A 12,323-nucleotide genomic window follows, 5' to 3' on the forward strand; every position below is an offset into this window, starting at 1 on the left:
ACTTTGTTTAATCTTTAAATTTTGTTTTAAATTATACTTTTGGAGCAATGTTACTAAAAAAGCTGTGGAATTATATATATTATTCATTATAAATTTCAAATTGAAAGTTAAAGAACAAATCAAACACAGCACACCAATAAAAAACGACAGCGTAACTACAGAAGATAGGAAAGGCTAAGCACCACGGTCAGACCTTCACACAGCAGCCCTGTGCCCAAGGTTGCTCAGCCCGTCAAGAAAAGCTGTGAACAGCAGCCTCACAGACACAAACGGGCATTCCTTCTTGGGTAATCTGCACCCAAGAAAAAGATGGAGGCAAGCCAACACAAGATGTTTTAAAGATATACTAACACCTCTAAGAGAAAATGTCTTCCTTGGGACATGAAAGGATCGTATATGAGGTTTAACAGAACCATGTGTGTGCTGTAATATTATTACATTACATGATATGTCATTAGGTAAACACAGACAGATGGAGACCAAGCAATTCAGTCTACTTTAAATATTGTCGCTACCCCTCAATGTTTGCAATCATATGTAATCAAATCCTAGTGTGATTAAAATATGTATGTGGTTTGGGGATTATTGTTTTAAGATACAATGTCACTGGGTGTGAGGCGGGGGGGGGGGGGGGGCGCTGAAGAGATGGCTCAGTGGTTAAGAGCACGGGCTGCTCTTCCAGAGGTCCTGAGTTCATTTCCCAGTAACCACATGGTGCTCACAACCATCTGTAATGAGATCTGGTGCCGTCTTCTGGTGTGCAGACAGAACACTGTATACATAGAAAATAAACAAATCTTTGCCGGTCGGCGGTGGTGCACGCCTTTAATCCCAGCACTCGGGAGGCAGAGCCAGGCGGATCTTTGTGAGTTCAAGGCCAGCGTGGACTACAGAGAGAGATCCAGGACAGGCACCAAAACTACACAGAGAAACCCTGTCTCGGAAAAACAAAACAAAACAAAAAAACAAACAACAACAAAAAAGAAACAATGTCACAGCAGGTAAATATATCCCATGCCTGCCTTTTCTCTTTGGCGGTAGTCAGAGAATTCCCAATTCACTACACAGAGATGATTTTTTCTAATTATTTATTTTATTTATTTATTATTTAGTGTGTGTGTGTGTGTGTGTGTGTGTGTGTGTGTGTGTGTGTGTGTGTGTATGGAGGCCAGGAAAGAGTATCTGATCCTGGATCTAGAGTCACAGGCAGTTTTGGACCATCTGATATGAGCGCTAGGAACTGTACTCAGGGCCTCTGGAAGAGCAGCAAACAATATTAACCTCTGAGCCATCTCTTTATCCCCTCTAAATTTTTTAAAAAATCTTCATCTTTATTTGTTTATATTATGTGTGTGTTTGTATGTGTGGGGCCACATGTGCCCAAAGAACAGCTTTTTGAAGTTGGTTCTCTTCTACCAGTGGGTCCTGCTGCTCAAAGTCAGGTAGCCAGGCTTGCTGGCAAGCATGCCTACCCACTGAGCATCTCGCTGTCTCCAAATGCACTTACTGAAAAGCTTTAGAATTACCTATTATGAATATGCCAGAATCTGTTCAGCTTTCCTTTTGGTAAATGTTCTGTGTATTTCAGAATTTTTTGTCTTTGGTTTGGTTTGGTGCTAAGGTTGAACCTAGGGCCTTGTACATGTTAAGCAAGTACTTTACCATTAAGCTACATTCCAAACCAGTTTTTAACTCTTTGAGATAGAGTCTCAGGCAGGCCTTGAACCTGTGGTCCTCATGCCTCAGCCTCCTGCCTTTGGTTTTCTTGTGTTCATTGGTGTCTTAAGAACTAAGAGTGTGAGGAAATGAGGACCTGAGGCCACTGGTGTCTTAAGAACTAAGAGTGTGAGGAAATGAGGACCTGAGGCCACTGGTGTCTTAAGAACTAAGAGTGTGGGGAGATGAGGACCTGAGGCCATTGGTGTCTTAAGAACTAAAAGTGTGAGAATATGAGGACCTGAGGCCACTGGTGTCTTAAGAACTAAGAGTGTGGGGAGATGAGGACCTGAGGCCACTGGTGTCTTAAGAACTAAGAGTGTGGGGAGATGAGGACCTGAGGCCATTGGTGTCTTAAGAACTAAGAGTGGGGGGAGATGAGGACCTGAGGCCATTGGTGTCTTAAGAACTAAGAGTGTGGGGAGATGAGGACCTGAGGCCATTGGTGTCTTAAGAACTAAGAGTGTGGGGAGATGAGGACCTGAGGCCACTGGTGTCTTAAGAACTAAGAGTGTGGGGGAGATGAGGACCTGAGGCCACTGGTGTCTTAAGAACTAAGAGTGTGGGGAGATGAGGACCTGAGGCCACTGGTGTCTTAAGAACTAAGAGTGTGGGGGAGATGAGGACCTGAGGCAGTCTGGGCTCTGACCCTTGATCTTCTTGTCTGATAGTGTGTGAGGTTGAACATGTCTTTTCTGCTTGTTAATCTATTTTTAAAAATGTGGTTTTTTCCACTTAGAAGTTGAGGTAAGATCTAAGAGAGGAAATGAATATACTTTCTAGGTTTTAAAGATGATTTTATGAGTTTATGTGTGTGTTCATAAGTTATAAAAATGGAAATGTGCGTAATCAATGTATTCTCCCTTCCGTTTAAAGAATGGAATGACTCCGTTAATGCACGCAGCATACAAAGGAAAACTTGAAATGTGCAAGTTGCTTCTGCGTCACGGAGCTGACGTCAACTGCCATCAGCATGAGCACGGGTACACGGCCCTCATGTTTGCCGCGCTCTCCGGTAAAGGTTCAGTTCGACTCTGTCAGTGTTCTTGATGGGCATGTGTTTTAAATGTAATGCATGTTTTACTTTAGTAATTTTTAGAAGTTTAATAGAAAAGAGTGGTGAGAATTGACTTTTGAAAAACTATAATGCAGCCAGGTGGCAATGCACACCTTTAATCCCAGCACTCAGGACGCAGGAGCAGGTGAATCTCTGAGTTCGAGGCCAGCCTGGTCTACAGAGTGAGTTCCAGGACAGCCAGGGCTACACAGAGAAACCCTATCTTGAAAAACCAAAATAAAAAGTTATAATGCCTGAAACAAGTTACAGAGTTAGTGATCTGTTTCTTGTCTTTTTTTTAACCTGTGTTTATTGTGGTTGGGGGATATGTGCATGGCAAAGGTCAGAGTTAGTGATCTGTTTCTTGTCTTTTTTTTAACCTGTGTTTATTGTGGTTGGGGGATATGTGCATGGCACAGGTCTGCAGGTCAGAGAAGGACTTGCAGGAGTTAGTTCCCTCCTCCCACCATGTGGGTTGTGGGGACTGAATGCCAGGCCTCAGCCTTGGCAGCAAGCACTCTTACCCCTTGGCCATCTTGCCAGCCCACTGCAAGTCACATTTTAGTGACGTAAAATCAAGTGCTTCTCCAGGCACCTCAGCTTTCTACTTTGCTCCTCTGAGTCTAAATCTTTGCATGTTAATGAAATCCAAACACTGCTTTGGTCTTTTATCAAACAGTTGCTATGACAGTGCTGCCCATTTGTCTAGCTGGATCGTCCATGTGGAAACAGACTTGCATGTTTACAGACCTGTTTCCTGAATAAAATAATTGAAAAGTATCAGTTAAAATAAAATAGGGTTTACATGATTGCGTTCCCCCTGCCCCAACACACACACACACACACACACACACACACACACACACACACACTCACACACACACTCACACACATACTTCTGTTGCTGATCCTGTTTTGAGACAGCATCTCATTCTATAGACTTGGCTGGCCTGGTACTCCTAGAGATCCACCTGCACCTCCTGAGAGCCGGGGTTAAAGATGTATGACATCATGCCAGATGATTGTAAGTCTTTAAGAAAATAGAGATATAATATAATAAGCTCTGATTTCAAAGGCACACTCATACACACACACACATGCATATAATCATGGGGCACAAAAGCATTTCTAAGTTGTGTGTACAATAAAAAATCCATAAATAATACAGACATCAGGGGCTGGAGGAGTGGGCAGAGGGGTGTGAAAACACAGAGCAAGAAAACTTTTAACTTGGAGAAGCGAACCATACTCCAAGGATGCATCATCAACCAGCAGCAGCAGCAGCAGCAGCAGCAGCAGCAGCAGCAGCAACACACACACACACACACACACACACACACACACACACACACACACAGCCAGAATGAAGGCTTGACTACTAACCAGGAGAGACCTTCACCCTGTATAGCCATATCTTTGCGGGCAATCTTTCTCTGACATCACCGAGGAGGAAATAAAACTTTCTGAGAATTATGGGAAAGCAGGCGAAGTTTTCATTCATAAGGACAAAGTCTTTGGCTTCACCGGCTTGGAAACACGACCCCTAGTGGAAATTGGCAAAGTGAACCTGGACAATTTGTCTCTCCGTGGAGGAAATTAGCCGAGTGTGCCCTTACCCACTGAGTGTCTACAGCCTTCCTCAGTACGTGTCTAAGGAACCGCTGGAAGAAGCCTTTTCTGTTTGGCCAAGTGGAGGGCTGTGGTCACTGTGGATGACCGAGGAAGGCCCTCAGGGAAAGGCATTGATGAGTTCTCAGGAAGTCAGCTGCTCGGAAACTCTGGACAGATGCGGTGAAGGCTCCTTCTTGCTAACCACATTTCCTCAGACTGTGACAGGGGAGCCAATGGACATGATGAAGAGGGGCTTCCAGAGAAGCTGGTCATAAAAACTCCAGCCGTTTCACCCAGAACGGAAGCAGCCACCCCGATTTGCACGGCCTGGGTCCTTGGAGTTTGAGTATGCCATGCACTGGAAGGCACCATTGAGATGAGAAGCAGCAGCAGGATCCAGTGGACCGCAACATCGGGGAGGCTCGTGAGAAGCTGGAGATGAAGACAGCGTGCCATAAGCACCAGGTTGTGAGGCAGGATTTGATGAGGCTTCAAAAAGAGCTTCCGAGAACTGAGGAGCTGCGGAACCGAGAGGTGCAAAAACAAAGCAGCTAGAGCTCAGGCAGAAGGAGCAGCGCAGACGCCGTGGAAAAGAAATGCGGCAGCAAGAAGAAATAACGAAGCAACAGCAGGAAGGATTCAAGGGAACCTCCCCTGATGAAGAGAACAAGAGACATGGATGGGCCAAATGGCTATGGGAGCTGCTATGAGCATAAACAATAGAGACGCCGTGCCCCCTGCGCCTGTGCCCGCTGTATCCCAGCTCCTCCAGGACCCGCCACTATGATGCCGAATGGAACCCTGGGGTTGACCCCACCACCAACTAAATGTTCTGGCCAAGCTGCTACAATGGAAGGAATCAGAGCAATTAGTGGAACTCCTCCTGCACGCAGCCGTCAGGCTCCTGGAGCTGAATTCGCTCCAAACAAAGGCTGCCCATACTACGTAAACTTGCAGTGTCTTGTTTCCTGATCCCTTATATTAAAGGCCTTTTGTGGACTAGCCAGAATTCCACTCTGGAAAAGTGTTAGGGATTCTAACCGATACTTAAGTCTTCCCCACCTCTACTACTCGTGGGAGTATGCTTGGAGGCAGAGGGCAAGGGAGGGGTGGTGTTTAATGAATCGAAGTCTGCAGTATATTGCTTTGTCAATCAAGGCGTGTTGCTTGTTGAGAGTGTGGAGAACCGCCACAAACTGGACTCAGAGCCCCATCAGTCTTGATCATTTCCTCCCTCCCTCCCTCCCTCCCTCCCTCCCTCCCTCCCTCCCTCCCTCCCTCCCTCTCTCTCTCTCTCTCTCTCTCTCTCTCTCTCTTTCTCTCTCTTTCTTCCTTTCTTTCTTATTTTGTCTCTCATGTTTTAATTACGTTTCATCTTTATTCCCCTCAATCCCGGAGACACTGTCATATATATCATAAACCTAAACATCCTCCAATGACCTAGCCCAGTTCCTTCATTCACTCCCCGGTGAGAATTCAGAAAAATGTCCACAGAGCTTACAACACACATGGATGTGTTAAACCTCATATACGACCCTTTCACGTCCCAAGGAAGACATTTTCTCTTAGAGGTGTTAGTATATCTTTAAAACATCTTGTGTTGGCTTGCCTCCATCTTTTTCTTGGGTGCAGATTACCCAAGAAGGAATGCCCGTTTGTGTCTGTGAGGCTGCTGTTCACAGCTTTTCTTGACGGGCTGAGCAACCTTGGGCACAGGGCTGCTGTGTGAAGGTCTAACCGTGGCGCTTAGCCTTTCCTATCTTCTGTAGTTACGCTGTCGTTTTTTATTTGTGTGCTGTGTTTGATTTGTTCCTGATACCTTCACATTTCAAATACCTTGAAATTTTTCTGAGATATGGAGCAGTAATGCAGTATCACCTTATTAAAATACATTTGAAGCTCCTACCCCTCAAAAAGAAGAAAAAGAATGCCTCCCGTTCTTTCAGAGGACTGAGGTTCAGTTCCTGGTGCCCGCATCAGGTGGTTCACAACTGCCTGTAACTCCAGTTCCAGGGTATCAAATGCCTTTGGCTTCCATGGGTGCCTGTACACATGTACAGTAAAGACATACAGGCACAAACATACATAAATAAATAATAAATAATAACAAATAAAACTTTATAAACAAAGGGGACATCAGTGATTTAATTACATAGAATTTTAACATTGCTGTAAATGAGATATTCCATAGATAGAGTTAAAATACAAATAAAAATGAAGAAAAATATTTTTTGAGTATCTTTAATGGTCTCATTGCTATCTATAAGGAGTTCTTATAAATCAACTAGAGAAAGACAAATACTGTAAGGGACAACTGGACAGAGAACAAAAGAAATAGAACCAGCTGATCAATATATAAAATACTTTCAGCATTAATCAAAGAGGTCAAAATTGGAGCACATATAATCATTTTGCACTTACTATATTGGCAATGATTAAAGCAGTAGTGCTTGGGGACTTCTGTGTACTGTTTTGTGGAATGTATTTGGTCTATTCTTGCTGGGTGGCAACCTAGCAATATGTATTTAAAACATATGTAATCTTCATCCACATTTTCCAGGAAGTGTTCCTAAAGATAAGCCTGGTCATAGCTACAAAAATGAGTCAAAAATGCTGCTCACTCAATGGAGAGAATATTAGCAAAATATCTATTATGATTCTGAATAATGGAAATGAACTATAGATATTTACATTGAAATGTGCAGAAAGATCCCTGATGTTTATACCATATATATGTCATGTATACCATATACACCTCCCCAATGTTTATACTATATATACCTCATATATACCATATACACCTCCCCAATGTTTGTACATATATACCTCATATATACCATATGCATCTCCCCAATGTTTATACATACATACCACATATATACCATATACACTTCCCCAATGTTTATACATGTATACCATATACACCTCCCCAATGTTTATACATATATACTTCATATATACCATATACACCTCCCCAATGTTTATACATATATACTTCATATATACCATATACACCTCCCCAATGTTTATACATATATACCTCATATATACCATATGCATCTCCCCAATGTTTATACATATATACCTCATATATACCATATATACCTCCCCAGTGTTTATACATGCATACCACATATATACCACATACACCTCCCCAATGTTTATACCATACATACCACTTATATACCATATACACCTCCCCAATGTTTATACCATATGTATACCATGTACACCGCCCCAGTGTTTATACCATATGTATACCATATACACCTCCCAAGTGTTTATACCATATGTATACCATATACACCGCCCCAGTGTTTATACCGTATGTATACCATATACACCGCCCCAGTGTTTATACCGTATAAACCACATATATGCCACACACACCCCAAGTCTGTAGGTGTGAGAGGGGGAATGAGTCAGTAGGTGTTTAAGGAGGGCTTCTGTTCACTTCTCCCTCCTCTGTTGTTGATAATTTTGTATGTATATTTTGATTTTATACTAAACATTACCGTTAAGCAAACATGCTCTGTTTTATTGTTAAAAGTGGTATTCAATTCTGTACCATGTTTGCATCACCAAATTGGTTTCCCAGGAAATTAGTTTGACGAAGTAAGTCTGTAGTACTTTATTTTTGTAATTATGATTGGTATTCTTGGAAAAATGAAAATGTCCACATGATAGAAACTTAAAAGTCAGTGAGAGGGCCTGAGAGAGAGAGCAGACAAAACTGTGTATTTCTTAGGGTTAACAGATCTGTGTCCTGGAACTCTAGGCAATAAAGACATCACGTGGGCCATGTTGGAGGCTGGTGCCGAGACGGACGTTGTGAACTCAGTGGGAAGAACAGCCGCTCAAATGGCAGCCTTTGTGGGTGAGTGTTTACTACAGTGTCACAGTGGATTGTTCTTGGTTTCCTTTTATGTATATTTTATTTTATTTATTTAGTTTGGTTTTTTTGAGACAGGGTCTCAGTATTTATCTCTAGTTGTCCTGGAACTCACTATGTAGACCAAGCGGGCCTTGAACTCAGAGATCTGCCTGCGTCTGCTGTGTGGGATTTAAGGTGTGTGCCACCACACCTGGCAAAATGTTGATAGTTCACTCTAACATAGTGAAATCCCTAATGACTCTCTGGAGAAAATGAATGGCCACGTGCAATTCCCACTCTGAGAGAGACAGAGCAGTAGGGACATTTCATTGCACTCAAATCTTTGAACTAAGGTACTTATTTCTCTAGTGGAGGGAGTTTGACCCACTGGTTAGGAAATGACCTGTGAAACCAGCAGACCTGAGTTGAAATTCTGGCTACACCACTTTTGTAGCAAAGTACTTGAAGATTTTTGTCTTTCAGCTTCTTCACTGTAGAACAATGTAGAACTGTTCACTGTAGAACAGTTACAGGGCTGTTTTAAGGACTAATAGAGATGATTAGCTTAAGATCTCCACGTGTAGAACTGAACAAGTAGTTCTACTTACTGCTGTGAATGGTCTTCGGGCAGCGATGGGGGTGTTTTTGGAAAGCAGTGATTGGTAATAATTTTAAACTGTTTCATTATCTCCATCAGCTACAAACCTTTATTTTATGTGCCCACTCATCCTTGGCATGTGAATCCTGTTAAGTGACATAATGAAGGGGTGGGGGGTGAGTGAGCACTTGATCGTTGGTATTTTGGTCTCCGAACTGGCAGTTGAGAGCCCATTGATCGAAAAGCAAAGTCAGGAACAGCTGATTTAGTGGGATCACCATGAGTGGCCTTGTGATGACCAGTAACTAAGCCAAGTCTTACTGCTCACACCCTGTTGAGTATCTTTGTGGATGCCATGGTTACAGTGGTGAGCAAGCAGAAGTTAAGTGGCTCGTGTTTTCACAGTGTTGAAAGGCAGCTAGCAGTGGACCAACGTGGTGTGAGGTTGTCCTGTAAGAGAACTTGAGTTCTGTGGATGTACTTTGAAGAGGAGGATTTTCTACCCTGTTCCAACAGGTTTTTGAGAGAAATTATGTTTAAGCTGAGATACAGTAGGAATTAGTCAGTTATGGGCAACATTAATTATACATTGTATTAAATTTTATAGTCTTTTTTTTGAAATTAGTAGTTGCTTCCATTTATTAAGCCAGGCAGTCTACTTATGTTGGCTTTGTAATGACACATACTCTCACTTTAATTTCAGGAACATTTGAGAAAGTTACAGCCTTGTGCCAACTTCAGAGAGGTAGCTTAAGTCTCAGAGATGTTCTGGCTGCTCCCCCAGCTCACATCTAAGCTACCATGGAGGGTGTCCGCACAGAGGGTGTGAACATCCAGCTCACATCAAAGCTACTGTGGAGGGTGTCAGCACAGCGGGTGTGAGCACACAGCTCACATCTAAGCTACTGTGGAGGGTGTCTGCACAGTGAGTGTGAACACACAGCTCACATCTAAGCTACTGTGCAGGGTGTCCGCACAGTGAGTGTGAACACTGAGCTAGGAAATCTGGAGTGGGCATTTTAGTTTAGATTGCTGCTCATTGGGATTGTGGGAAAATCTCATCACTTTTGTGGGCCTCAGTTTTCTGACTGTTGTGCAGTGAAGAAGGAAGTCTGTTTAATCTTACAGCTTTTTATTGTGTCCACAATAAATGAAACAGCTCAGTAGAAGTTAGTTTTCCCCAAGGTCACAGGACTGGAAATGGAAGAGACTCCTCTTTCTCATCCATACAATGCTGTTTTTTTCCTTAACATTATTACACTATTACCAAAACTTGAAAACACAAATTGTCTACAGAACCGCTCTGTTTGAACAAAGAGGCATTTTTTGGTCACATACGCTGTGGTGGTTTGAATGAGAATCCTCCCCCACCCCCCGGGCATAGACTCATATATTTGAATGTGTGGTTTGCAGTTGGACTTTTGGGGAGGATTAAGAACTGTGGGCTTGTTGGAGGAGATGTGTCACTGGGGGTGGGCTTTGAGGTTTCAAAAGCCCACACTAGGCCCAGAGTTAGTCTCTGCCTGCTGCCTGAGGGTCAGGATGTAAAGCTCTCAGCTACTTCTCTAGCATCATGCCTACTTGCCTGTCACCATACTACCCATCATGATGATAATGGACTAACCCTCTGAAACTGTAAGAAGGCTCTCAATGAAATGCTTTCTTTTTATAAGAGTTGACTTGGTCATTGTGTCTCTTCACAGCAATAGAACAGTGACTAAGACATTCTGTACTGGCTAGTTTTACATCAAGGTGACACAAGCTATAATCATCCGAGAGGAGGGAACATTAGCTGAGAAATTTCTTCTGTAAGGTCTGGCTGTAGGTACACCTTTAGGGCATTTTCTTAATTAGTGTTGTGGGTAGACTCAGCCCATTGTGGGTGGAGCCATTCCTGAGCCTGTATTCCTGGGTTCTTCCAGGGAAGCTGACTGAGCAAGCCATGTGGAGCAAGCCATTAAGCAGCACTCCTCCATGGCCTCTGCATCCGCTCCTGCCTCCAGGTTCCTGCCCTGTTTGAGCTTCTTACTTTCAGTGAACTGTTCTGTGGACATGGGAGTGAAATAAACCCTATGCTCCCCAAGTTGTTCTTGGTGACAGTGTTTTATCAAGGCAATAGAAAACATAATTTATAAGACAGATAAATGCAGATTTTTTTTGTATCTATACAAAATCTAAAAGCCACAAATGAGAGAAAATATTCAGCATTCACTTTTATGAAACTGGCTTAATTAGCTTAACATGATTATCTCCAGTTGTATTATTTTCCTCATTCTAAAACTACAGTAATATTTTCCCTGCATTTAAAGCTAGTTAGACTAATGCCACAGGTGAAAGGTATACCACACCTTGTCAGTTGAAGTTATATGTTCTATATAATTGGCTTTAATTTTTTTTTTTTTTTTTTAAAGATTTATTTATTATGTATACAGCATGTGTGCCTGCAGGCCAGAAGAGGGCACCAGATCTCGTTACAGATGGTTGTGGGCCATCATGTGGTTGCTGGGGATTGAACTCAGGACCTCTGGAAGAGCAGTCAGTGCTCTTAACCTCTGAGCCATCTCTCCAGCCCTGGCTTTAATTTTTTTCCTTTTATTGAAAATAGATTTTTTTCATATATCCTGATTAGCCTTTCCCCACCCTGTACTTCTCCCAGTTCTTCCCAGTTCCCCTCCCGTCTGGATCCCCCCGTCTTAGTCAGGGTTTCCATGGCTGCAACAAAACACCACAACCGAGAAGCAAGTTGGGGAGGAAGGGTTTGTTTGGCTCACACTTCAGCATTGCTGTTCATCACTGAAGGAAGTCAGGACAGGAACTCAAGCAGGGCAGGAACCTGGAGGCAGGAGCTCGTGCCGAGGCCATGGTGGGGAACTGCCTACTGGCTTGCTTCCCCTGGCTTGCTCAGCCTGCTTTTTTATAGAACCCAGGACCAGCAGCCCAGGAATGACCCAACCCACAATGAATGGGCTGAACCCTTCCCCACTGATCATGAATTAAGAAAATGCCTTAGAGCTGGATCTCGTGGAGGCATTTCCTCAGTTGAGGCTCCTTCCTCTCTGATTCTCCATCTTGTGTCTAGTTGGCCCACCAAACCATCCAGGACAACCCCCTTTCTCTCTCATTAGAAAACAAACAGGCTTCTTGGGGGTAATAATAATAAATAATATAATAAGAAAAACAAAAACTAACATTGGAACAGGACAAAATAAACAGATGGGAAAAGGCTGACAAACAGATACAGACACAGAGACCCACTCGTTCGCCCACTCAGGAATGCCATCAAAACACTAAACTGGAAGCCATGATGTGTGCATGCATGCGTGCGTGCGTGCGTGCGTGCGTGTGTGTGTGTGTGTGTGTGTGTGTGTGTGCGCGCGCACGCAGAGGACTTGTAGGTTAAAAATAGAGAAAAATATACACAAATTAAAAAAAAAAAAAGGTCTGATCTTACATTCTGAGAGAAAGAA

General features: G+C 43.1%; 1 protein-coding gene and 1 pseudogene across 2 annotated transcripts in view; both read left to right on the top strand.

Annotated features, from left to right (window-relative positions):
• The window catches only part of Ankmy2 (ankyrin repeat and MYND domain containing 2), a 46,194-nt gene that overhangs the window by 13,931 nt on the left and 19,940 nt on the right, over nucleotides 1-12,323 (top strand). Inside the window, exons 3-4 of one of the 2 annotated variants that reach the window (XM_052738346.1) lie at nucleotides 2,593-2,737; nucleotides 8,163-8,261. In XM_052738346.1, the coding sequence (XP_052594306.1) occupies nucleotides 2,593-2,737; nucleotides 8,163-8,261 (244 nt within the window). The remainder of the gene's footprint in view (nucleotides 1-2,592; nucleotides 2,738-8,162; nucleotides 8,262-12,323) is intronic. The other variant, XM_052738347.1, reaches the window with a different exon arrangement.
• Nucleotides 3,792-5,623, top strand: LOC128110440 (non-POU domain-containing octamer-binding protein-like; annotated as a pseudogene).

Source organism: Peromyscus californicus, unplaced genomic scaffold (genome assembly GCF_007827085.1).
Source record: "Peromyscus californicus insignis strain IS unplaced genomic scaffold, ASM782708v3 Scaffold_15__1_contigs__length_86483966, whole genome shotgun sequence".
Taxonomy (NCBI): domain Eukaryota; kingdom Metazoa; phylum Chordata; class Mammalia; order Rodentia; family Cricetidae; genus Peromyscus; species Peromyscus californicus.